The 24809-nt window shown below is 37.4% G+C and overlaps 1 protein-coding gene across 8 annotated transcripts in view; it reads left to right on the top strand.

Moving 5' to 3' along the window:
- The window catches only part of LOC127416747 (ras GTPase-activating protein 2-like), a 98963-nt gene that overhangs the window by 24865 nt on the left and 49289 nt on the right, over nucleotides 1–24809 (top strand). For 5 of the 8 annotated variants that reach the window (XM_051656278.1, XM_051656279.1, XM_051656280.1 and 2 more), the window contains exons 6-15: nucleotides 2605–2688; nucleotides 2975–3047; nucleotides 7462–7544; nucleotides 8992–9093; nucleotides 18040–18193; nucleotides 18339–18493; nucleotides 18601–18715; nucleotides 18889–18963; nucleotides 20858–20981; nucleotides 21883–21989. In XM_051656278.1, coding sequence (XP_051512238.1) covers nucleotides 2605–2688; nucleotides 2975–3047; nucleotides 7462–7544; nucleotides 8992–9093; nucleotides 18040–18193; nucleotides 18339–18493; nucleotides 18601–18715; nucleotides 18889–18963; nucleotides 20858–20981; nucleotides 21883–21989 — 1072 coding nt within the window. The remainder of the gene's footprint in view (nucleotides 1–2604; nucleotides 2689–2974; nucleotides 3048–7461; nucleotides 7545–8991; nucleotides 9094–18039; nucleotides 18194–18338; nucleotides 18494–18600; nucleotides 18716–18888; nucleotides 18964–20857; nucleotides 20982–21882; nucleotides 21990–24809) is intronic. The other 3 variants (XM_051656283.1, XM_051656282.1, XM_051656276.1) reach the window with 1 other exon arrangement.

Raw genomic sequence — 24809 nt, 5'->3', positions numbered from 1 at the left:
GAGTCTACGCTGCTAAGTGCGGAGCCTCTAAGAGGAAAGGGAGGGAATTTATTTTCTGCAGTAATATTGTGTTCCCTCACAATATTTTTGCGTTTCCTCACAATAAGTTTTACGTTCGCTCGCAATAGTTTGCGTTCTCTCATAATAAGTTTTGTGTTGCTTCGCGATAGTTCTGTGTTCCCTCACAAGCGTTTGCGTTCCCTCACAATAAGATTTACGTTCGCTCGCAATAGTTTGCGTTCTCTCATAATAAGTTTTGTGTTGCTTCGCAATAGTTCTGTGTTCCCTCACAATGAGTTTTGCGTTCCCTCACAATATTTTTGCATTCCCTTGAAACAGTTTGCGTTCCCTCACAATATTTTTGCGTTTCCTCACAATAAGTTTTACGTTCCCTCACAATAAGTTTTGCATTCCCTCGCAATAGTTTTTGTGAACTTGCAACAGGTTGTGTTCCCTCACAATATGTTTTGTGTTCTTTTGCAATAGTTTACATCCCCTCACAAGAGTTTGCGTTCCCTCACAATAAGATTTACGTTCGCTCGCAATAGTTTGCATTCTCTCATTATAAGTTTTGTGTTGCTTTGCAGTAGTTCTGTGTTCCCTCACAATGAGTTTTGCGTTCCCTTGAAACAGTTTGCGTTCCCTCACAATATTTTGGCGTTTCCTCACAATAAGTTTTACGTTCCCTCGGAATAGTTTTGCATTTCCTCACAGTAGTTTTGCGTTCCCTCACAATAAGTTTTGCATTCCCTCACAATAGTTTTTGTGAACTTGCAACAGGTTGTGTTCCCTCGCAATATGTTTTGCGTTCTTTTGCAATAGTTTTACGTTCCCTCACAAGAGTTTGCGTTCCCTCACAATAAGATTTACGTTCCCTCGCAATAGTTTGCGTTCTCTCATAATAAGTTTTGTGTTGCTTCACAATAGTTTGCATTCCCTCACAATTGTTTTGCATTCCCTCACAATTAACTATGGTATTTTTTGTTAAACTTCAAAATGTAGTAACCACAAAATTTACCATGGTTTAACTACAGTAATTATTTTTCTGTATTATTTTGATTGTTTAACAATGCATATATTGATTGCAAAGCCATGGTAAATTTTGTTGTTACTATGGTTTTACTACAAATACCATAGTTTAACTATGGTTACTACAGTAAAACCATGGTGAATTTTCATATGGGATGGGTAAAGCTGTTACAAGGGAACGCAAAACGTATTGTGAGGGAACGCAAACTATTGCGAAGGAACGCGCAACTATTTCATAAAATAAATTCCCTCCCTGTCCTCTAAGTGTCAGTGAACATATTTTTTTTTTTTTTCACAGTGCATCTTTAAAGTAAATAAGATACGTTTGATTCACTGTTTACTTTAAATGAATACTTCATCCAGAAATTACAATTCTGTCATCAATAACAACTTAAATTTTGGTCTGTTTCTCACAAAGCTATCGTATGGCTTCAGAAGACTTTGAATATAATACATTTGGCCCACTTTTATGACACTTTTATGGTGCATTTTTGTCATCTTTGAGTTTGGCTGCTTTAATCGCCTTTCACTTTCAATGTTTGGAAAATAGAGGTCATGATGTTCCTCCGCATTTCTCCTTTTGTGTTCCAATGAATATACTGTAGTAAGGTTTGGAACAACATGAGGGCGAGTAAATGTTGACAGAATTTTCATTTATGGATGAACTATGCCTTTAAGAGTCGAACATGGACATGTAACATATGGAATAATTAATACAGTATGTTTCCTGTGACGTGTGAAAGTTGTGTTTACGATTGCTGCCTCAGAGGTGTGTATGCTGTCTGGGAGGGGAAGAGTACCTGTGAAACTCACTTTCACACCTCGACAGGGTGTGTATGTATTCTTTGATGGTGTGAAAAACTTGCTTGTCTCAGTCCGTGTATGTGTGTTTAATGCAGCCCATCACTGTTCATTCACACTCTCCCACAGAGCAGGTTGACGAAAGAGGAAGTGATGCCGTGGCGGCAGGAAGTCCATGCTGCACTGTTCCTGTGGTTTTGTTTTGCCGTCACACTGCTTTTTTTCACTCTCTCTCCTTCTCTGCCGTTTTATTCTCACCTTTTTCTTACCGCTTCATCAACAAGTTTAACTGTCGCCATGACTACTACGAGTGTGAATTACTTCCTGCCTTGGATGGCAATGCTTCTACTTTCTCCCCTATTATCTGACACTTTCATTTATGCTCTTTCTTCTTTCATCCTCTCATTTTCTCATTCATTCATGTTTTAACACATGACATGGAGGAACTTCTTAAAGGGAAAGTACACCCAAAAATTTAAATTCTGTCATCATTTACTCACCCTTATGTGGTTCAAAACCCATATGATTTTCTTTCCTCCGTGGAACACGAAATATAGCAGTATGTATACATGTTTTTCTCATTGAATATACTGTTCACTCAGAAATGTGGCACATTACAGTAGTAAAATGAGTTGCAAATACGGTTTTATTTTGACTTCAAGTGTTGCATATATCCAAGACAGTATGGATAGAGCATTCTGCTGTTTCTGCATTCTGCTGTTTTTTATTATCACTAACAGGCTCATTAACAAGCTGTGTGTGTGTTTGTTGCAGGATAATTGCATGTCAGGGTTTGCCATTGATAAGTGGGCAGAACTGTGACCCGTACGCCACAGTAACACTTATAGGGCCAGCCAGGTGAGTTTACACACATTTCAAGTCATATTCAAAGTGCCCTTAAATCACAAGGGTTACTATTGTGGAAACAGAGGTTTACACAGAATTCTGATGGTTTCTAATTAAGTATTGAAAACAGTCAGAAAGCATTGTTGTGATAGTTTATAAATCAGTCTGTTAGGAGACTCTGTTATGAGTTTCGGCCTCAGTCTCTGATGTATACTGAAATGACTTCAGCATCCGCTCTGATTCAATAATAACATCCTGATGTCTTTCATTTCTCTCTCTCTCTCTCTCTCTCTCTCAGGTGTGATCAGAAAAAAACTAAGGTAAAGAAGAAAACCAGCGACCCTCAGTTTGAAGAGACCTTCCACTTTGAGGTACAACCTTATCCATTCATTCGTGAACAATTAAAGGAATCATATCATAAAGGATTGAATAAATAAACAAAAACTTTATACTGTCAGTAAAGGTGTTTTTATTTTTTTGGCACCAAAAACAGAATTGAATTTTCATGAACATTTAATGTCTCTGAACCTTTTTAAACAGGCCGTTTTTTGCTGCTGTGCCTTTAAGACTTAAATGTAAATGGCCTCTTCACATGTAAAATTAAAAAAAAATTTTGTCAGGTCCAATATAGTTTGCGCTATCCCAACCTTCAATCATGCGAAGTCTGCATTGCAGGTTCACAGAAAATGCTAAATGTGCTGCTTAGACTTTTATGATCTGACTGAAATGATCAGAGACCTTTTTTAAAATAAACCTCAGCTACTAATGTTGAGATTTATCAGAAGAATATGCAGAGTGGCAGGTGCTTCAGGAACAGCAGAAGGTTTTACAGACTTGCCCACATTTTACTCTTATTGTTAGTTCTTCTGGTGTTTAGAATTAAAGGCCCCTGCACACTTCATATGAAATCGAAGAACGAATGGGGGTGACCAAAAAGAAGGTGTTTTTGAGTTTGTTTTGGTGGTTCGTAATAGCTCTCCAGCGCGAACTCTCAGGAAAATGTCTTACTGGCTAATAAACACCTTCTTACTGCCATTGGTCTGCATCAATGGTAGGTGTTACGTGGAGCTCCACCTACCTTGAGGCCGACAGCTTTTCCCCGTTCAGTCAGTTCAGACCAGTCAACGTGAATACACCGACGTGCAGAGTTATTAGCAAACTGTTGCATCTGTTCGATTGTTCGCATAAAGACATTTTCCAGCAACATGTCATGCAGTTTTTTTTGTTTGTTAATTGGTCTACAAAATGAATCAAATCTACTCAAATACTCTTAAGTGCCTATTCACTCTGTTGTTTGATATGCTGCTTCACTCATGTGTCGCCTGCAGCCAAAGCCATTCACGCATCTGCCCAAAGTAAGATATGCCTCTCTTATCATCATTCTTTTGTCTGTATTCTACCCATTAACACTAACCTTTAAGCGCCAATTTTTGCAGTGGTATCAGTGTCACCATAAATTTCAATAACAGAGTGTAATCGGTGCATATTATGGCCGCATATAGCATGTTAGCGCGTTAGCGCCATGATTGTAAAAGGTAAACATTACAAATGAAACATTATCTACTGCATATATTACTTTAAATCATCATCGTGTGTTTAAAAAAGCTTGTTTTATTGATCTTGTGGGAGTTCTACTCATAGAATGAGGGATGGAGTCATTGATAACACATTGTAATGTCAAATTCATTAAGGTTTTACATGTAGTCTTGAGCGTCCTCATGTGGTGAACAGTCATGATATTCCAGGAGCCAGTTTATGGCAGAGCCCCTCTATAACTGTCAAGGCAAACAAGAGTGGCTCCATTTTGATTGGATCATGGCAGGACCAACACAAACAAATGCCAAGAACAGCCATCAGATAAGCTGCTTGGACAACTACCAGATACTTCAGAAACTAAGGCCCGGACCTTCCAACACAGTGAAAAATACTTCTCATTGGTCCATTAGTGGTTTCTTAGCAACCTCTCAAACCCCCCATCCTAAGGTTTTCCCTAAGAGGTGAGAAGGACCATACATTTTCTTCAAGACCTCTTGAAGCAGCATTAACTTACCATGTGGCAAAAGCTGAAACAAAGCCACAAAGACAAATCTTTACACAAACTTTTATTCCTAACATGGACACCAAATGCAACACATCCACTCTTTGTTCACAGAACTGTTTATGTAAATGACAGTTGTTCAGTTAACACAATAGTTCACACAAACTGAACTATGGTGGTATAAATGAATGCATGCGTAATATTTAATTTTTCAATATCATGGTTGGTCTTTATATCTTCAGAAAAATGCCAAGAGTATTTTTGAAGAGGTTTGGAAAAAGAACAATGCATAGATGAAAATGTAAAAACATTGTTTGAACTATGTACTTTAAAATATGCAAATGTTCCACACAGAGAAGGGAGGCTTAGTTACAATGTGTGGGCCCCCTCCGATCTCAGCAGCCAATCATATCATTGAAACAAGAAGTGCCAAACTGAAATCTCCTCCTCATCAGGAAGGTATAAAGCATCCTTACAACAGCCACACCTTTGTTCGGTTCTCACTCGACAAGAGAGAGGCAGTAACAGAATAATGATCAACGTTCTGAGTACCCGTCCAGAGGGTCGTTAACAGAATACAAACCATCCAACATGCTAAATCTCACTCCATGAGAGAGAGGATAACAGATCATCCAACGTTCTTGGTCTCCATCCAAAAGACAGAAGAAGATCGACCAAGTACCAAGTCTCACTACAAGAAACTATTGCAGTGGCATGTTCGGAATCCCTATACCAGGGAAATAACGACAGCGACCAGGTTTAGCTCTGGTGAGCAAACCTTCTCTTCAAGTTTTGTGCATCTGCGTGTTCCAGATGATGAATCTTGCACCGACATAAGGGCTTTATATCTGCCTGTTCCAGATTGCAAGAACCCTCTCTGTGCTTCCAGGAGTTCAGAATTCCTCAGCTCCTTCATGTCCAAGGCTGTTAAAACGGAATCCAGCTCCTTCCCCATTGTAACGTGGCCCTGAGCCCCTGTGGAAGACTTTTCCGTCACTAAACTCATCGACCGATCAAGAACAATCAAAATATCACTACTAAACCTCTTTCCAGAGACCTTGGCATTAGTGTATACCATCAGTTTATGATTATCTAATGTTCATTAGATTGCATGACCTGTGTATCAGATGTCTAGCAAATAAACTTTGAGTTATTTGTTTAAATAGAAATAAGGTTTTCACCTTATTAATTAACAGAGAAACAACTATTTATCTTCCATAAGATAATAGTCATACTTTGCCATTACTACATCCAATTCAACCACTTGCATCTTTCCATCCTATGTACTTTTATTTAACTATTCATTTATTTTATCTTTTAGCATATTAGTACCATATTGTATTCTTGTTTATCTTTTTGAAATAAAATGTATTTTATTACAACTGAGTGTTCCTGTGTGTTGATGATACAGAAGAGCTCTAAAGGGTTAGTCTGCTCTCGAATCCTTCAGATTATTCAGATGACCAACTCCCTCCAATTTTTCATAATTGTTTTTTTTTTTTCGTTTTTGTGATTTTCTCCCCTTTTCTCCCCAATTTGGAATGCCCAATTCTCAATGAGCTCTAAGTCCTCATGGTGGCGTAGTGACTCGCCTCAATCCGGGTGGCAGAGGATGAATCTCAGTTGCCTCCGCGTCTGAGACTGTCAATCCGCACATCTTATCACGTGGCTTGTTGAGTGTGTTACCACGGAGACATAGCTATTCTCCGCGGCATCCACGCGCCCCACCGAGAGCGAACCACATTATAGCGACCACGAGGAGGTTACCCCATGTGACTCTACCCTCCCTAGCTACCGGGCCAATTTGGTTGCTTAGGAGACCTGGCTGGAGTCACTCAGCACACCCTGGATTCAAACTTGCGACTCCAGGGGTGGTAGTCAGTGTCTTTACTCGCTGAGCTACCCAGGCCCCACAAATTTACATATCTTTAATTATTGAATGGTCCATTTGGATCATTATTTTATTGTTAAGGTGAAACTCCTTAGCTGGTGCCCTGTGGATGGAGGAAGGGGCCATCTGATTTTAATAGTCACACACACTTACACCTTAAGTGAAGTATGATCAAAAATCACCACATACTTTGGTGTTTTGTGTGATGCCCAATTCATTTCTATTGGTGCCAGGGTGATTCTTACTACACTCATTTAAATGTTCCTCTAAATGCTTTCCCCAGCGGTGTGGTGGGTGTCTGAATGTTCGCAAACAGTATGTCGTTGCTTGGATGTTTCAAACTTCTTTTTGTCTCTGAGTAAAGAACAAAGAAGAATTTCGCCGTAAGTGTGCTGGGGCCTTTAATAGGATCTATCCTACTTCCAGTTACCTTATTACCGCACTGTGACTGGGCAGGCTAAGTTTCTGAGCACCAAAAATGTGTCGATGATATGTAAGTGTAGGGGTCATGTGTTAGAGTTTTGGATTTCTGACATTAGACAGCCAAGGATTTCAGAACCTGCTGTTTTTGCAGCTTAGTTTCAGTCTGTTTAGACTGAGGAAGATGCTATAAGTTCTGAAAGTTATAGTATGTTTTCATAGTTTAATGAACTCTTTTTGTGTCAAACGATTGAGGACCATTTGATTCCTCATGATATGACTCCTTTCAATGAATATTGATTTTGTTAGCTTAAATTGTGTTGAAACAATTTTAAACAACTGAAACATCTGACTTAGTAAGGATCATTTTATCATTAATATTTTCTCATGTCAGAGTTAAGTTATGCATCCATACCATTATCCATACATTTCAAAGTTTCAGGTCACAAGGTCAAGCAGTTTCAAGGGGAAGTCCCAGTTTCAGGTAGAAGAGGAGGACATAGAGAAACTAGAGATTAAGTGAGTTCTCATCTTCTGTCTTTTCTTGTTATGTTTAATTTTTTTGTTTTGTTTATTATATTGTCATTGTTTAATCTTTGCTTCTCCTGTCTGGGTTCATAAATGTTTTATTTTGTGTTTTATATTGTCATTGTTTAATCTTTGCTGCTGGCAGGATGCAGACCTTTGTTTTTTGGGGGGGATTTTCTCCCCTTTTCTCCCCAATTTGGAATGCCCATTTCCCAATGCGCTCTAAGTCCTCGTGGTGGCGTAGTGACTCGCCTCAATCTGGGTGGCGGAGGACGAATCTCAGTTGCCTCCATGTCTGAGACCATCAATCCACGCATCATACCACGTGGCTTGTTGAGCGTGTTACCGCGGAGACCTAGCGCGTGTGGAGGCTTCGCGCTATTCTCCGCGGCATCCACGCACAACTCACCATGTGCCCCATCGAGAGCGAGAACCACATTATAGTGACCACGAGGAGGTTAACCCAACGTGTCTCTACCCACCCTAGCAACCGGGCCAATTGGTTGCTTAGGAAGCCTGACTAGAGTCACTCAGCACGCGCTGGATTCGAACTTTCAACTCCAGGTGTGGTAGCCAGCGTCTTTAATTGCTGAGCTACCCAGGCCCCCGTTTTTTTTAGTGTTATGAATTTTTTTGTTCTTTTTTAGTTTTTTGAACGCTGACATCTTTTTAAAATTGCAAATCACTGCACATATTTACTAATTGTGAATTATAGTAATCAGGGATGAGTGTTTATTTGATTGGATGACTGTATGTTCCGTCATGAATGTTTTTATGAATGTGGCTCTGATATGATTTGACACGTAATATGTCACTCTGAATTGCCCCATATAGCCCTCTGCAGAAGCTGGCAGGAAAGAGTAGGTGAGACCACCAGACGGCACAGATAGATAATAACACTAATGTGTGTGTGCATGGGTTTGGTGTGTTGCTGGTTTTACTTGATCTATTCAAAGACGATGCAAAGATTTTAATTGTGTGCATGTTTGATGTGACAAAAAGCTGCTTCACCGGGAGCTTTGTCGAATAATGAAGAAAAAAATGTCTAACCCACTTCGACGCAACAGCATTTGTGCTCTGCGTGCTGAATTTCAGATTCATTTTTACTGAAAATGGAAGAAGTTGAAGTGTATGATTCATATGGGGGTTTGAATATGTTGAAACCAAACAAAGAGTGTGTGTGCTGGTGGTATTCTGTTTTACAGTTTTTTTAAATACTGTTATGATATATACTGTATTTTCTTTAGGGGTAGGGTTTAGTCTATAGTAATTGTAATTAGCTTTATATATAAAAACAATACATATATAAGTACTTATATACATTTACATACTGTATATACATACTGTATATTTAGAAAGCTAAGTAAACGTGTGTGTGTGTAAAAGTACAATCAATTAATAAGAGATAATGCTTACTCTCTTGTACACTCTCCTGCAGGGTAGAGCTGTGGAATAATGGTAACTTGGCACAGGACGTGTTCCTCGGAGAGACCAGAGTATCTGTGAAAGTCCTGAGAAACGACCATTCGCACAGAGCATGGTAAGAACACATACACAGACACACACAGGGGCGTATCCTGCAGCACAAGCAAAAGAGTTGTACATGCACACTTCATGCAGTGCTGTTATATGCTGATCTGTCTGAGTGAGGTACAATGATGAACAGATGAGGAAGGAAGATAACAGCCAATCCCAGCTCTCCTTTGCCCTTATCTGCCCATTGATTAAACAAAAATGCCTTTAGAAGTTTTATTCTTAATAATTCATAAGCCTATCACTGGTCTACACTCACCATCAATGCATTTTGCAGTCAAGTTTATCAATATTTTTTGTTTTCACAGGACGTGTTCTTATCTGTGCCATTTTGAATTGTCGGTCGATGTAAATAGATAAGATAGATGCTTTAGAAGCGTCTCACTGGTTAAATATATAATTAATCACACTAAAGCGACAGTCAATATACACAATTAACTATGACAGTCAATAGCACAATTAATTGTGCCAAACCACACTTATTTAGAGCAGGTAGAGCTGATCACACAGGATGCATTATTGCATTCAAAGACAGTGCAGCAGAATGGAATAGAACCCAGGGGTCTTAAGACATGTTTTAAAAGTTGAACTACTTTTACATACACCAATATTAAAACATCACAGAAGACATACCAGAATGTGTCCTTTGTAAACTGCCCTCAAACTGTACCTCGGACTGATTGGCAAACTCGTTTTGCAGAATGGATTGATGTGGAATGTAAGCTAGTGATGGGCTTATGTTAATTGATTATAAGCCTATACATCTGATTCATTTGATTAATTATTTGTAGTATCGTAATTATTTTGATGAAAAGTTTTAATCAATTGACAGCTCTAATGATAAAGTCATTTTCTCTGTAATTCCGTTTAGATTTCGTATCGTAGTGCACTATGTTTCAGTTAATTTTCTGTTCTTTTACAAATAGCAGTTTTTATTTTGTATTTCTAGTTTTTGTCTTCGTAATAGTTTTAGTTATCAACAATAACCTTGGTGTGTGTAGGTGTGTGTGTTTTGGGTGGATCGCTTCCGTTGCCCGCTTCCCTTGTGTCCTCAGACTGTGGATCACAGCGTTCTGCCAGTAGTGTTGTGTAAACATTGAATGTGTGTGCATTTGTGTGTGTGTGTGTGTGTGTGTGTATAAGAGAGAGATTGAGAGGGAACTTGTAGATACTGATCTGCATGTTTTGAATAAGGGCAGTGAGTTTACTGCGTGGGTGAGCTTTTGCATGAACCTAGCATAAAACCAGCACACACACAGTTGCTGACACTTGCAGACAGTCTTGCCACACTAATTGCTGTACTTTGTAGTGCGAGTAATGCAAAATACACACAGGCTAAAATGGTGAATGTGTCAGAAAGGTATATACAAATGAACAAAACACACCAACAGGAAATAATATAGGTTTTAAATTGGGACTGGATAAGATGGGTAAAAAAAAAAAAAAAACTTTTGGTGATATTCAATATGTATATTTAAAATAATTATTTTTCTTTTCAATCTGAGGAACAGTAATTTCAGCTGAACAGCCATTTTTGTCAAGTAGATTCAGAATGTTCAATAACAAAACACAGTAGAAATTAAGTTATTATTTTCCACAGTGTTTTTCACTAAATCAACACAAGGTAGAACAATATTTAATAATTTTCATTAATATGTACCAATTTAATAACAAAATAGTTTTATACATTTTATATAACAATAAATATATAAAAATAAAATAGTAATATAATATATGTAGGTAATATAGCAATATTATATTAATATTATATACAGTTGAAGTCTTAAGTTTATATACACCTCAGCCAAATACATTTAAACTCAGTTTTTCACAATTCCAGACATTTAATCGTAGAAAACATTCCCTGTCTTAGGTCAGTTAGGATCACTACTTCATTTTAAGAATGTGAAATGTCAGAATAATAGTAGAGAGAATGATTTATTTCAGCTTTTATTTCTTTCATCACATTCCCAGTGGGTCAGAAGTTTACATACACTTTGTTAGTATTTGGTAGCATTGCCTTTAAATTGTTTAACTTGGGTCAAATGTTTTGGGTAGCCTTCCACAAGCTTCTCACAATAAGTTGCTGGAATTTTGGCCCATTCCTCCAGACAGAACTGGTGTAACTGAGTCAGGTTTGTAGGCCTCTTTGCTCGCACATGCTTTTTCAGTTCTGCCTACAAATTTTCTATCGGATTGAGGTCAGAGCTTTGTGATGGCCACTCCAATACCTTGACTTTGTTATCCTTAAGCCATTTTGCAACAACTTTGGAGGTATGCTTGGGGTCATTGTCCATTTGGAAGAACCATTTGGGGGAGCAGGCAGTTCAACTCTTATGAATCTGTACAGAACCTTGATTCGCTCAAAGCTGGACTATGGAAGCATAATTTATGGATCAGCCAGGAGATCATATATACAACTTCTACAGGTGCATCTCAATAAATTAGAATGTCGTGGAAAAGTTCATTTATTTCAGTAATTCAATTCAAATTGTGAAACTCGTGTATTAAATAAATTCAATGCACACAGACTGAAGTAGTTTAAGTCTTTGGTTCTTTTAATTGTGATGATTCTGGCTCACATTTAACAAAAACCCACCAATTCACTATCTCAAAAAATTAGAATACATCATAAGACCAATAAAAAAAAATATTTTTAGTGAATTGTTGGCCTTCTGGAAAGTATGTTCATTTACTATATATGTACTCAGTACTTGGTAGGGGCTCCTTTTGCTTTAATTACTGCCTCAATTCGGCGTGGTATGGAGGTGATCAGTTTGTGGCATTGCTGAGGTGGTATGGAAGCCCAGATTTCTTTGACAGTGGCCTTCAGCTCATCTGCATTTTTTGGTCTCTTGTTTCTCATTTTCCTCTTGACAATACCCCATAGATTCTCTATGGGGTTCAGGTCTGGTGAGTTTGCTGGCCAGTCAAGCACACCAACACCATGGTCATTTAACCAACTTTTGGTGCTTTTTGGCAGTGTGGGCAGGTGCCAAATCCTGCTGGAAAATGAAATCAGCATCTTTAAAAAGCTGGTCAGCAGAAGGAAGCACAAAAATGAAGTGCTCCAAAATTTCTTGGTAAACGGGTGCAGTGACTTTGGTTTTCAAAAAACACAATGGACCAACACCAGCAGATGACATTGCACCCCAAATCATCACAGACTGTGGAAACTTAACACTGGACTTCAAGCAACTTGGGCTATGAGCTTCTCCACCCTTCCTCCAGACTCTAGGACCTTGGTTTCCAAATTAAATACAAAACTTGCTCTCATCTGGAAAGAGGACTTTGGAACACTGGGCAACAGTCCAGTTCTTCTTCTCCTTAGCCCAGGTAAGACGCCTCTGACGTTGTCTGTGGTTCAGGAGTGGCTTAACAAGAGGAATACGTCAACTGTAGCCAAATTCCTTGACATGTCTGTGTGTGGTGGCTCTTGATGCCTTGACCCCAGCCTCAGTCCATTCCTTGTGAAGTTCACCCAAATTCTTGAATCGATTTTGCTTGACAATCATAAGGCTGCGGTTCTCTCAGTTGGTTGTGCATCTTTTTCTTCCACACTTTTTCCTTCCACTCAGCTTTCTGTTTACATGCTTGGATACAGCACTCTGTGAACAGCCAGCTTCTTTGGCAATGAATGTTTGTGGCTTACCCTCCTTGTGAAGGGTGTCAATGATTGTCTTCTGGACAACTGTCAGATCAGCAGTCTTCCCCATGATTGTGTAGCCTAGTGAACCAAACTGAAAGACCATTTTGAAGGCTCAGGAAACCTTTGCAGGTGTTTTGAGTTGATTAGCTGATTGGCATGTCACCATATTCTAATTTTTTGAGATAGTGAATTGGTGGGTTTTTGTTAAATGTGAGCCAAAATCATCACAATTAAAAGAACCAAAGACTTAAACTACTCCAGTCTGTGTCCATAGAATTTATTTAATACACGAGTTTCACAATTTGAGTTGAATTACTGAAATAAATGAACTTTTCCACGACATTCTAATTTATTGAGATGCACCTGTAGATACTGTTCATCACCAAGGTATTCGACTGGCCTTAGGAGCATACAGAATATCACCATTTCAGAGTTTTTAATGTGGAAGCCAATGAACCTTCCTTGGAAATTAGACGCCTAAAGCTGTCCCTACAATATGCAACCAAACTGAAAACAAAGAAAATCCAGCCTATCCAGCAGTTTTCTCAACTCAACATTCAATACTATATGAAAGAAAACCAAGTCACATTCGTCCATTTGGCCTACATATAAAAACCCATCTGGAGAATCTGAAAGTGGATTTAAACATTCTGGAGCAGACACATTTTTGCGAAATCCCCCCATGGGATCTCAAAAAGCCCAAAATCCATCTGGATTTAACGAGAAACCAAAAATTAAAAACTTATCCGATTGAGTATTACCAACAATTCCTGGATATAAGAGCAGTGTTCCCACAACATATCCCAATATACACAGATGGATCCAAATCTGGAAATCAAGTGGCAGCAGCCTTTGCAACAAGTCAACTGTGTCAATGCATACGCATCCCTGACCAAAGTTCAGTTTTTACTGCAGAGGCAAATTCTTTATTACTAGCACTGAAGTTCATTGAGACTGTTCCACAGAAATCCTTTTTAATGATAACTGATTCCAAAACCGATCACCCAACAATCGTGAAGATTTTAAACAAATTGTCTTCTCTGGAATCAAAGAATTTTAGTATTATTTTCTGCTGGGTACCTGGCCACTCAGGAATCTCTGGTAATGAACAAGCAGATATAGCTTCCAAAGAAGCACTATCTACTGAACCAGTAAAATGCTCTATTCCGTTCACAGACCTAAAACCAACATTAAACGTATACACTAAAAACAAATGGCAGTCGGAATGGGATCAGTGTTTAAACAACAAATTACGGGAAATAAATCCTGTCGTTGGGACAAGACACATATTCCCTTTTAATAATCGTTGGGATAAAGTCACTTACACTTGATGCCAGATAGGACATGCAAGGCTCACACACCAATTTTTACTATCTGGAGAAAATTCACCAAAGTGCCCATCCTGTCAGAACCCACTATCCATTAAACATGTCTTACTTGACCGTAAAACTTCTACACACTTGTGAAACCTGTATTATTCTGTTGACACTTTTGAAAAGGTTTTTAACCAAGTAAATCCAAATTTAGTTTTAAGGTTTTTCTTAAACACCTTTTTTAGTTTTACTCTTGAATAACTAAACTGGCTCTCACCATGAATATAGCCATAGAAGCTGGCATGGCATTAAAAAGGAAAGAAAGAAAGAAAGGAAGACCCATTTGTGACCGAGCTTTAACTTCCTGGCTGATGTCTTGAGATGTTGCTTAAAATTTTCTTTTGATTTTCCCATGATATCAAGCAAAGAGGCACAGAGTTTGAAGGTTGGCCTTAAAATACATCCACAGGTACACCTTAACTTAGTGTATGTAAACTTCTGACCCACTGGAACTGTGATATAGTCAGTTAAAAGTGAAACAATCTGTTTGTAAACAGTTGTTGGAAAAATTACTCATGTCATGCACAAAGTCGATGTCCTAAACGACTTGCCAAAATTATAGTTTGCTAAAATTAAATCTGTGGAGTGGTTAAAAACAGAGTTTTAATGACACCTAAGTGTATGTAAACTTCTGACTTCAACTGACGCTACAAGTCTTTGAAACCGTTAGGAATTAATTAATTAAAATTGACAATTTCAAATAATTCACAGAAACTTACCAACTCTAATGCCATTTTTGCTACTGAAGTTTAATCAGTGTCTCAGCATGGTATTTTTTTCAAATATGTGAAGATAAAAATACACTGGTGGCCAAAATTTGGAATAATGTACAGATTTTGCTGTTTTGGAAGGAAATTGGTACATTAATTCACCAAAGTGTCATTCAATTGATCACAAAGTATAGTCAGGACATTATTGATGTAAAAACAGCACAATCACTATTTGAAAAAAGTCATTTTTGATCAAATTTAGACAGGCCCCATTTCCAGCAGCCATCACTCCAACACCTTATCCTTGAGTAATCATGCTAAATTGCTAATTTGGTACTAGAAAATTACTTGCAATTATATCAAACACATTTGAAAGATATTTGGTTCATTATTGAAGCTTAACATTGTCTTTGTGTTTGTTTTTGAGTTGCCACAGTATGCATGTCTTAATGTCAATATTAGGTCAAATATGGCAAAAAAAGAAACAGCTTTCTCTAGAAACTCGTCAGTCAATCATTATTTTGAGGAATGAAGGCTATACAATGCTTGAAATTGCCAAAAAAAACACTGAAGATTTCATACAAAGGTGTACACTACAGCCTTCAAAGACAAAGGACAACTGGCTTTAACAAGGACAGAAAGAGATGTGGAAGGCCAGATGTACAACTAAACAAGAGGATAAGTACATCAGAGACACTAGTTTGAGAAATAGCCACCTCACATGTCCTCAGCTGACAGCTTCATTGAATTCTACCCACTCAACACCAGTTTCATGTACAGCAGTAAAGAGAAGACTCAGGGGTGCAGGCCTTATGGGAAGAATTGCAAAGAAAAAGCCACTTTTGAAACAGAAAAACAAAAAGAAAAGGTTAGAGTGGGCAAAGAAACACAGACATTGGACAACAGATAATTGGAAAAGAGTGTTATGGATCTTAACCCCTTTGGTGAATAAAAGTACCAATTTCTTTCTATAAGAGCAAAATCTGTACATTATTCCAAACTTTTGGCCGCCAGTGTACAGTTGTGCTCAAAAGTTTGCATACCCTTGGAGAATTGGTAATATATGTACCATTTTTAAAGAAAACATGAGTGAGCTGGCAAAACACATTTCTTTTATTTCTTATGGGATTCATATTCAACTGTAGGTTATAACAGAATGGCACAATCATAAAACAAAACATGGCAACAAAGAAAAAAAGTCTGCATACCCTTAGTTCTTAATAATGTGTATTGCCCCCTTTAGCATCAATGACAGCATGCAGTCTTTTGTAATAGTGGTCTATGAGGCCCCAAATTCTTACAGGTGGTATAGCTGCCCATTTGTCTTGGCAAAATGCCTCCAGGTCATGCAAAGTCTTTGGTCTTCTTGCATGAACCGCAAGTTTGAGATCTCCCCAGAGTGGCTCGATGATATTAAGGTCAGGAGACTGTGATGGCCACTCCAGAACCTTCACCTTTTTCTGCTGTAACCACAGGAGGGTCAACTTGGCCTTGTGCTTAGGGTCATTGTCGTGCTGGAAAGTCCAAGAGCGTCCCATGCGCAGCTTTCGTGCAGATGAATGCAAATTGTCTGCCAGTATTTTCTGATAACATGCTGCATTCATCTTGCCATCAATTTTCACAAGATTCCCCATGCCTTTAGAGCTCACACACCCCCAAAACATCAGTGAGCCACCACCATGCTTCACAGTGGGGATGGTATTCTTTTCACTATAGGCCTTGTTGACCCCTCTCAAAACATAGCACTTATGGTTGTGACCATAAAGTGCTATTTTGGTCTCGTCACTCCAAATTACAGTGTGCCAGAAGCTGTGAGGCATGTCAAGGTGTTGTCGGACATATTGTAACCGGGCTTTTTTATGGCATTGGCACAGTAAAGGCTTCTTTCTGGCAACTCGACCATGCAGCTCATTTTTGTTCAAGTATCTTCGTATTGTGGTCCTTGAAACAACCACACCATCTTTTTCCAGAGCAGCCTGTATTTCTCCTGAGGTTAGCAATGGGTTATACTTTGTATCCCAAACAATTCTTCTGGCAGTTGTGGCTGAAATCTTTCTTGGTCTACCTGACCTTGGCATGGTATCAAGAGATCCCTGAATTTTCCACTTCTTTATAAGTGATTGAACAGTACTGACTGGCATTTTCAAGGCTTTGGATATCTTTTTATATCCTTTTCCATCCTTATAAAGTTCCTTTACCTTGTTACGCAGGTCTTTTGACAGTTCTTTTCTTGCTCAGTATCTAGCCTGCTCAGTGCATCCACGTGAGGGCTAACAAACTCATTGACTATTTATACACAGACACTAATTGCAATTTTAAAAGCCACAGGTGTGGGAAATTAACCTTTAATTGCCATTTAAACCTGTGTGTGTCACCATGTGTGTCTGTAACAAGGCCAAACATTCAAGGGTATGTAAACTTTTGATCAGGGACATTTGGGTGATTTCTGTTATCATTATGATTTAAAAAGGAGCCAAACAACTATGTGATAATAAATGACTTCATATGATCACTATCCTTAAATAAAAGATCAGTCATATTTTCAAAAGCAATGCCAAAATTTCACAATTTCTGCCAGGGTATGCAAACTTTTGAGCACAAATGTATATGTAATTAAATATTTTTATATTTATCTACATGAATTATATTACTACCTCATTGTTTATGATACTACAATACATTTATATATGCAGGTAAATATAGCAATACTTACCTACATATAATTTTACTTAAACATTTTCTATATAAAAAAATGCCACACTTGCACATCCTTGAACATTTCTGAATGAAGTCTTTGAAACAGAGTTGGGAATTAATTCATTAAAATGGACAATTTCAACGGATTCACGGAAACTTACCAACCCTTACGGCATTTGTGCTACAGAAGTGTAAATTGGATGCCATTAAAACTTCTGTCTTAATGCTCAGAAAAGCCTGAGACAGCAGAGGATTGTGAAACTTGTCTAAGGACGCAGACTTTAGGAAACTTAATGGCCAAATAAAAAGCTCATTAAAATCATGGCAATATTCCTTATATTGCTTAATTTTATATCAGCAGCAAAGTTATTGCGAACATATTGTGAATATTCGATATATATAACCCTATATTCAGTCAACTAGAATATTTAACAATGCAGTATATCGAATGATTAAGCTACATGGGACTGTAAAAAATATATAATAATTTAAAGAGAAATCTTTCTATGCTTTCTGTTTCATAGGTACTTATTGCAGCCTAAAGGAAACGGTACGAAGCCTAAGCCTGATGATCTTGGTTCTCTACGACTGAATGTAACGTACACAGAGGACAACGTTCTTCCCTCGGCATGCTACACTGCCCTCCGCAACCTAATGCTCAAATCCCCAGATGTCAAGGTACCACAGCGCCCCCCTCATGCCTGGAGAATACACACGCTGACATCTCGCTATAAGCCTTATGGACGGGAGTCATGCTCAATGTGTCGTTCTTTATTGTTAATTTCTGTCTTTGTTCTTTTGGTTCCTTGTTGACTGTGTCTAGCCGATCTCAGCGTCTGCAGCTCATGTTCTGGGAGATGTTTGCAGGGAGAGTGTGGGGTATGAAGCTTTGCTTCCTGTGGTCAGATTGCTGCTCCATCACAACAGACTGCTGCCCTTCCTCACCGCTGTAGCCGCACTGGAGCTAGAGAACACACAGTTCAGTTTCACACACACATTTATCTTGTTTTTAAATAAAGCTATTAATGGCATTGCTCATAGTTAGGGATTTAGAACGTTAAAATATCCTGTGTTTGTCTGTGCAGAGAGGCCAACACCATATTCAGAGGGAATTCTCTGGCCACTCGCTGCATTGATGATATGATGAAGATTGTGGGCCGAAGTTACTTGACTGTCACCCTCAAACCTGTTCTTAATGAGGTCATACAAGATTTCTTTTACATTTTTGTTTTTCTTGATGCTGACTGGACATGTGTAAAGACACATGCAGATCTGTGGCTCAGATTTATTTCAGTTGTAAGTCACAAATATACTGTAGACTGGGCTACTGATGCTGTTTAAATTGGGTTGTTTTTGTAATTCTGTTTTCACAGATCTTTGAATCAAATAAAACCTGTGAGATCGACCCCATCAAGCTGAAAGAGGGTGACAATGTGGAGGTCAACAAGGTGAGGGGTCGTTTTATTTTTTCGTGTTGAATCAGGACCTTTACTGGCCCATCACAACTCGCTCTGTTAAGCCTCATTCACACCGCCAGCGACTTTTTAACTATAACTTCTCTGTCTTGCTTGCACTCGACACCAGTATGTGAAAGAAGACAGATGACGTGAACTGCACTGCCTTCTCTCCCATTGGTAGTTGCTCCCAAATGTTGCCCTTAAAGTCAAACTTTTCTCATCTTTGTCATGTCATTCGCCACGGCCACTTTTTGTCGCCAACGGTGTCTATCGCTCGTGTCACAGGAAGTCGCTCTGCTCTCATTAAAAATGAATGAGATCCTCTCGCTTGTCACTGGCGGTGTGAACGGGGCTTCATTGATTTTGTCCAGTATGGTGTCAGATAGTTTAATTTTGTAGCTTAAGAGATGTATAAATCTTTACGAATCCTCTGGCGACTGGTTGGAATGGAAATTCCCAGAACTTTGACGAGAAAACCATTGTAGGTGAAGGAGTTCAAAACTCATGCACCCATCCCATAGCAGGACTTTTATGTATCAATAAATGATGGAGAAACTTGATCCTAGAAAGACCTTTTTAATGGCATTTTTTTGCATACATGACATTCGGATGGGACTAATAAAAGTGTTGTCCTTTGCACTTGTGCTATGTGTATGCCTTCACAATTGTTCAGAAACTTCAGATTCTTTGAACCCGAACAGATTCTGAAACATTTGTACGTCTCTAAACTTTTCAAATGTGAAAGGGTTTAGATGCTGTCAGTACACTGACATTGTACATATGATAGAACCACACATACGTGTCACTACATACAGTACGAATATCTTTGAGATGATGTTCAGTGTTCATTTTTACACTAGGGCTGTCGATTTTGAGCAGTTCAAGCTTGAAGGACCACCTGTTTTCAGCAGGGGGCAGTAAGCAAAACTCCAGCTGTGTAGGCAAAGCACCGCTGTACAGACGATAAAACACATTCAGGCTTGCTTGACACCAGCAACAGCACAAGATGAGAATGCGTTCTTGCATTGAAACACAGCAGGACAGAGTGCAATAGAGCGCAACAGTCTGGTTCCGGAAGTAAAAATCCCATTAATTTTTTCCATATACAAATACATTTTATGCTCAATAATATGGGAATAAACAATATATTGCCTTCTAAAGCCACTTTTTCTTTTGCCTAATTAATGCTTTAATCATCTTCCACAATAATGTAATGCTTTTTTTATTTTTAATAATTGTTTAATCATTTTGTAATATATATAATAATTATAATTATTTAAATATAACTCTTTATATTATTATTGAATCATTATATATTGAATTATTGTAATTTGAGGGGTTTTTCAGCAAATATGTTTTTATGCAATTAATTTGATTTATTAATCAGCATGTCCTGTAATTAATTAGATGAAAAACTTATCGACAGCCCGATTTGACAGTTTTGTTGTTTTAGTCATGTTTATAAAAATATACTTGTCATGTCATATTCATTAAGTTTAGTCAGTTTTAGAAATCTTTGAACTAAAATAACATATTTTAGTTGATGCTAATGTGAAAAAGCGTGGAACTTAGTTCAAGTTCACCCGTTCACTGTGCAAATGTAAGTTGTACAATTACTTGCAGTATATATTGTAGATATAGTTATTAATCTGCTGTATAAATAGTATGTGTTTGAGGAAGGTAATTAAATCGTTTGTAAAGCGCTTCATTTAACACTTTGTTCACCCAGAAAATTTTCAATTTGAATAATTTAGTTGTTTCTTGATATTTCTTCTTCGTTGTCATTGATGAAATCGAAAAAACCCTGGTCAACGAACATCTTTGTCAGTAATTCCGTTGACGAGATTAACACTGAAGATGTTGGTGTGTGTGTGTGTGTTCTCAGGAAAATCTACAGGGATACGTTCAGAAGTTGTTTACGTCCATAACGCAGTCCTGCTCAAGCTGTCCTCCCCTAATGTGTGACGTCTTCAGATCACTCCGACAGCTCGCTTCTAAACGCTTTCCAGGTGAGGCACTCTCGTTCACTTTCCTATATGTTTATGTTCTTGTAACTCAACTGGTAGCACATGGTGCTTACAATGCCAAGGTCATGATTTCAATTCCCTCTGGATAAAAATGTAAATGTATTACTGTTGTTCATACGTTAAGTTAGGGATTTCAACAAACCTCTCCCTTAGTATTTTACTTTAGCATTCCGTACTATTTGTTCTTTGAACATGAATCGTTCCTCAGAACATGTGGCTTGTTGAGGAAAGGTGTGCTGTTTACCCACATTGCAAAGTACTAAAAGCTACCAAAAAAATCACCCAGGCCACCTTAGCAACCACATAGCATTGTTGGGTCTCGTTCACTAATAATTGCATACAAGTTGCTCCTTATAAGAGCTTTCTGCTCAACCTCACCTGTACAGTCATCCGTAACTCTTTGCAAACGAATTCTTGCGCTCTTTAAAGATGTGTCCTCGTCTGAGAGCATGCACAGCAAGATCTTTCAGTAAGTGTACCATTGTGAAAATCAGAAACACAATAAATGCCCACTTGAACCTGAACCTAAGCTAGATCATGCTATAACGCACATCATTTTTGTTACTTTAAAATATGAAAGGCTTATGATTGGGTCACTTAGTTTTATTCAGCTTACTTATTATAAAGATATAAACATTTCAGCTACGCACAGCTAAACATATTTCTGAGGTCACCCGTAGTCTGTGATTTTTGCATAAAGTTTATCTTAGAATAAATTACTGTCAAATTACTTGAATACAGGATTTACGCACAAATACTTGTGGACGCATATTGTCTTCACACTAGCATTTCTGATCGATTGCATTGATTCAACACCAGGAGGAGCCAGAGACTCAGACATGACTAAAACAATCTCTCTCTCTTTCTCTCTCTTTCATGGCAGTGGATCCTCATGTGCAGTACTCTGCTGTCAGTAGTTTCATATTTCTGCGGTTCTTTGCGGTGGCTGTGCTCTCTCCACACACCTTCCAGCTGCGATCGCATCATCCTGTGAGTGTACAACATAAACAGCCACATCACAGCACACCCCAAACAAGTTATCAAACTGTAACAAATGTACAGTTCCTTTATTTAATATGTGACTTATATATTTATGCCAGGAAAGACCAATTGAGACACTCCTATACTGAGAAAGCTCTGAGCCATGTTTCCTCTTGAGCTGCTGACGTTGCTCCCATGTCTAGAGAAATTCTCTACAGAAGGCAGACTCAAAAAATGCTAAACATTTCTTGAATATGAGCTAAATGAATGAGCAGCGTTTCAACTGGAGTCCATCCGCATGTCAGTTTACAATTTGCAAACGGAAATTGTCTGAAAACTTGCGAAGAAGGTTCATTTGCATCCTATAACAGTACAGAGATTTTAAGTTCACAGCAGCATTAAACTAATAACTGATTCAAAAATACAACAGCCCACAGATGCCATGCAATATTCTTTTCCTGTTATCATTTCTTGGGATTGTGACTATTTTTATTTTTTTTTATTTTTTATTTTTTTAGTAGAGCTGAAAAGTTTTAAGGGTTATCTCAAGAAAACAAGACAGTAAATGCATGGACTCTAGAAACTTGCCAATAATGAATAATAAAATCCTGACACAGTTAGCCAAAATATTTGCAAGATATGCATTGGGGGTTCAGAAGTGTAGATCTACATTGATAATCTGGGCTTTAAAATTCTATTTAAACCTGGAAACAAACAGAAAGTTAAATAATGAGAAAGTTTTAGGATTCTAACAAAAATATTGGTATCTCTTTACAGTAAGGTTTTATTCATTAGCATTAGTTAACTACACTCTATTAAAATGAACTTACAATAAACCTATACTTTTACAACACATAGTAGTCTTGATTAATATTCATTTCAATAGATACTTAATAAACAACCTATAAAGTTGTATACAGGGACTAAAAACGGTTCAAGGAACGAAAAACGAAAACAAACTGAATTTGTTTCAGATTGAAACCGAAAACTGGTCAGTTTCAAACATTATTTTAAATGCTGATAACAGATTATAACCTGTTAATTTCATTCCGATAATGTTTTTATGAAACTAAAGGCTAAAGGGTTTATCACAGTACATATTTGGAGCTACACCACTGAAACATGTGAAACAAGTGCTTTGAACCTGAAGGAAACTGCTGCATCACACATTTTTTTTGCCTAATTGCCTGTTGTGGATGTCACATTCTGTGAATGAAGAACTTTTTAACAACTATGTATAATTACTTCATATACATGCACGGCTAATCCAGACAATAGAAAAACATTACTAGAGGTAAAAAGTACAGTTTTTTTTTTTTTTTTTTTTTTCTTCCTAGAGGTAAAAAGTCTTGTTTTGTTCCAAGTTCTGAATTATGGTGAGATATGATGCATTAATACAGATTTGATGCTGCCGGGTTTAGACTGAGAAACAAATCAATTAAAATTAATTAAAATTATACTTAACTGTATGCTTATTATGATTTCTATGCTTAATTTTGCTTATTTTAGGCTAGTGGCTTATTTTGCACTTGTTTCTCTTGCGAGATCTGGCAACACAACAACTGGTATTTCACCCACCCCTGAGCGCAGAATCTGTCATTTTAAAAAGAACGTTATTAACCGTTCTTTTATTTTGTTCTAACCGGTAACCAATTGGAAAGGAGGCTGTGGAATTTCTGAACCGGAGCAAAAAAATACAGTTTTTGCTCCAAACGAACCAAAATGAAAAACATTGCGCTTTTAGTCCCTGGTTGTATACATTGACATAATGAAGTTAATGTAATGCATTCATGTTTTATACGTTAATGCAAACCTACATGAACAAACAATAAACACATTTTTATTGGTAAATGAACATTAAACCAATTTAATAAATGCAGTTAAAAAGTATTGTTTATTGTTAGTTCATGATACCTAATGCATTAACTAATGTTAACAATACAACCTTTTTGAAAAGTGTTACCAAAATAATGTTTAAAATGAATCAGAAATGTTTAGGGTTCTTCACTATGTTTACAAATCAAATGTTAGCAAACTTGTGACATTGACCATGTTGACGTCACAAGATCTTTGGGACATTCTCGAATCATTTTGGGATAACATGGATCATCAGGTTTTACACCAATGTGTGGAGTCCATGCCAGCTCGAGTACAAAAAGGGGACATACCAAATACTGAATAATTCTGAAATAATGTTAACTTTTACTGAAATTATTGTGCTGATCATATATTTTGTAATAAAAATGTTCACTGTAAAACAAATCCTGTTTAAAAAAATAAATAAATAAATAAATAAAACTGCCAGCTGTGGTTGCCAGAAATACAGTAAAAATGTAAACAACTTTACAGAACATGTAAAGTTTACATGACCACGCTGGCACTGTAAAAAAAAAAAAAAACCTGTTAAATTTACAGTAAAAAAAAAATCATAATCTTGATATTAAACTTCTGAAACTGTAAATATCTGCTTTTCACTTAATAATGTGTTGTTAATCACTGTAGTAATTACAGAAGGACACATGATGACATGAAGTTCATGCAGTAAACATTAACTAAATACATTACATATAAAACACCCCAATGTACGTAACTGATATTAAAAATAAGAAGAAACATAACTATTCCCATAAAATATAATGAAATATGATGGGTCACACAGGGAATTCTGGGAATGCCCGATTATTGTTTTTTACTGTAATTTTAAAAATAATTTACTGTAAAAAGTACATGTACTCTCTTGTTAAACAATGTACATTTTTACCATTAATTATACAGGACAATTTTACAACATTTTATTGTAAAAACTATTATATTGTCTTTTAAAATATA

The sequence above is a fragment of the Myxocyprinus asiaticus genome, chromosome 26, assembly GCF_019703515.2.
Source record: "Myxocyprinus asiaticus isolate MX2 ecotype Aquarium Trade chromosome 26, UBuf_Myxa_2, whole genome shotgun sequence".
NCBI classification, from domain to species: Eukaryota; Metazoa; Chordata; class Actinopteri; order Cypriniformes; family Catostomidae; genus Myxocyprinus; species Myxocyprinus asiaticus.
This window is presented reverse-complemented; position numbering and strand designations above follow the sequence as displayed.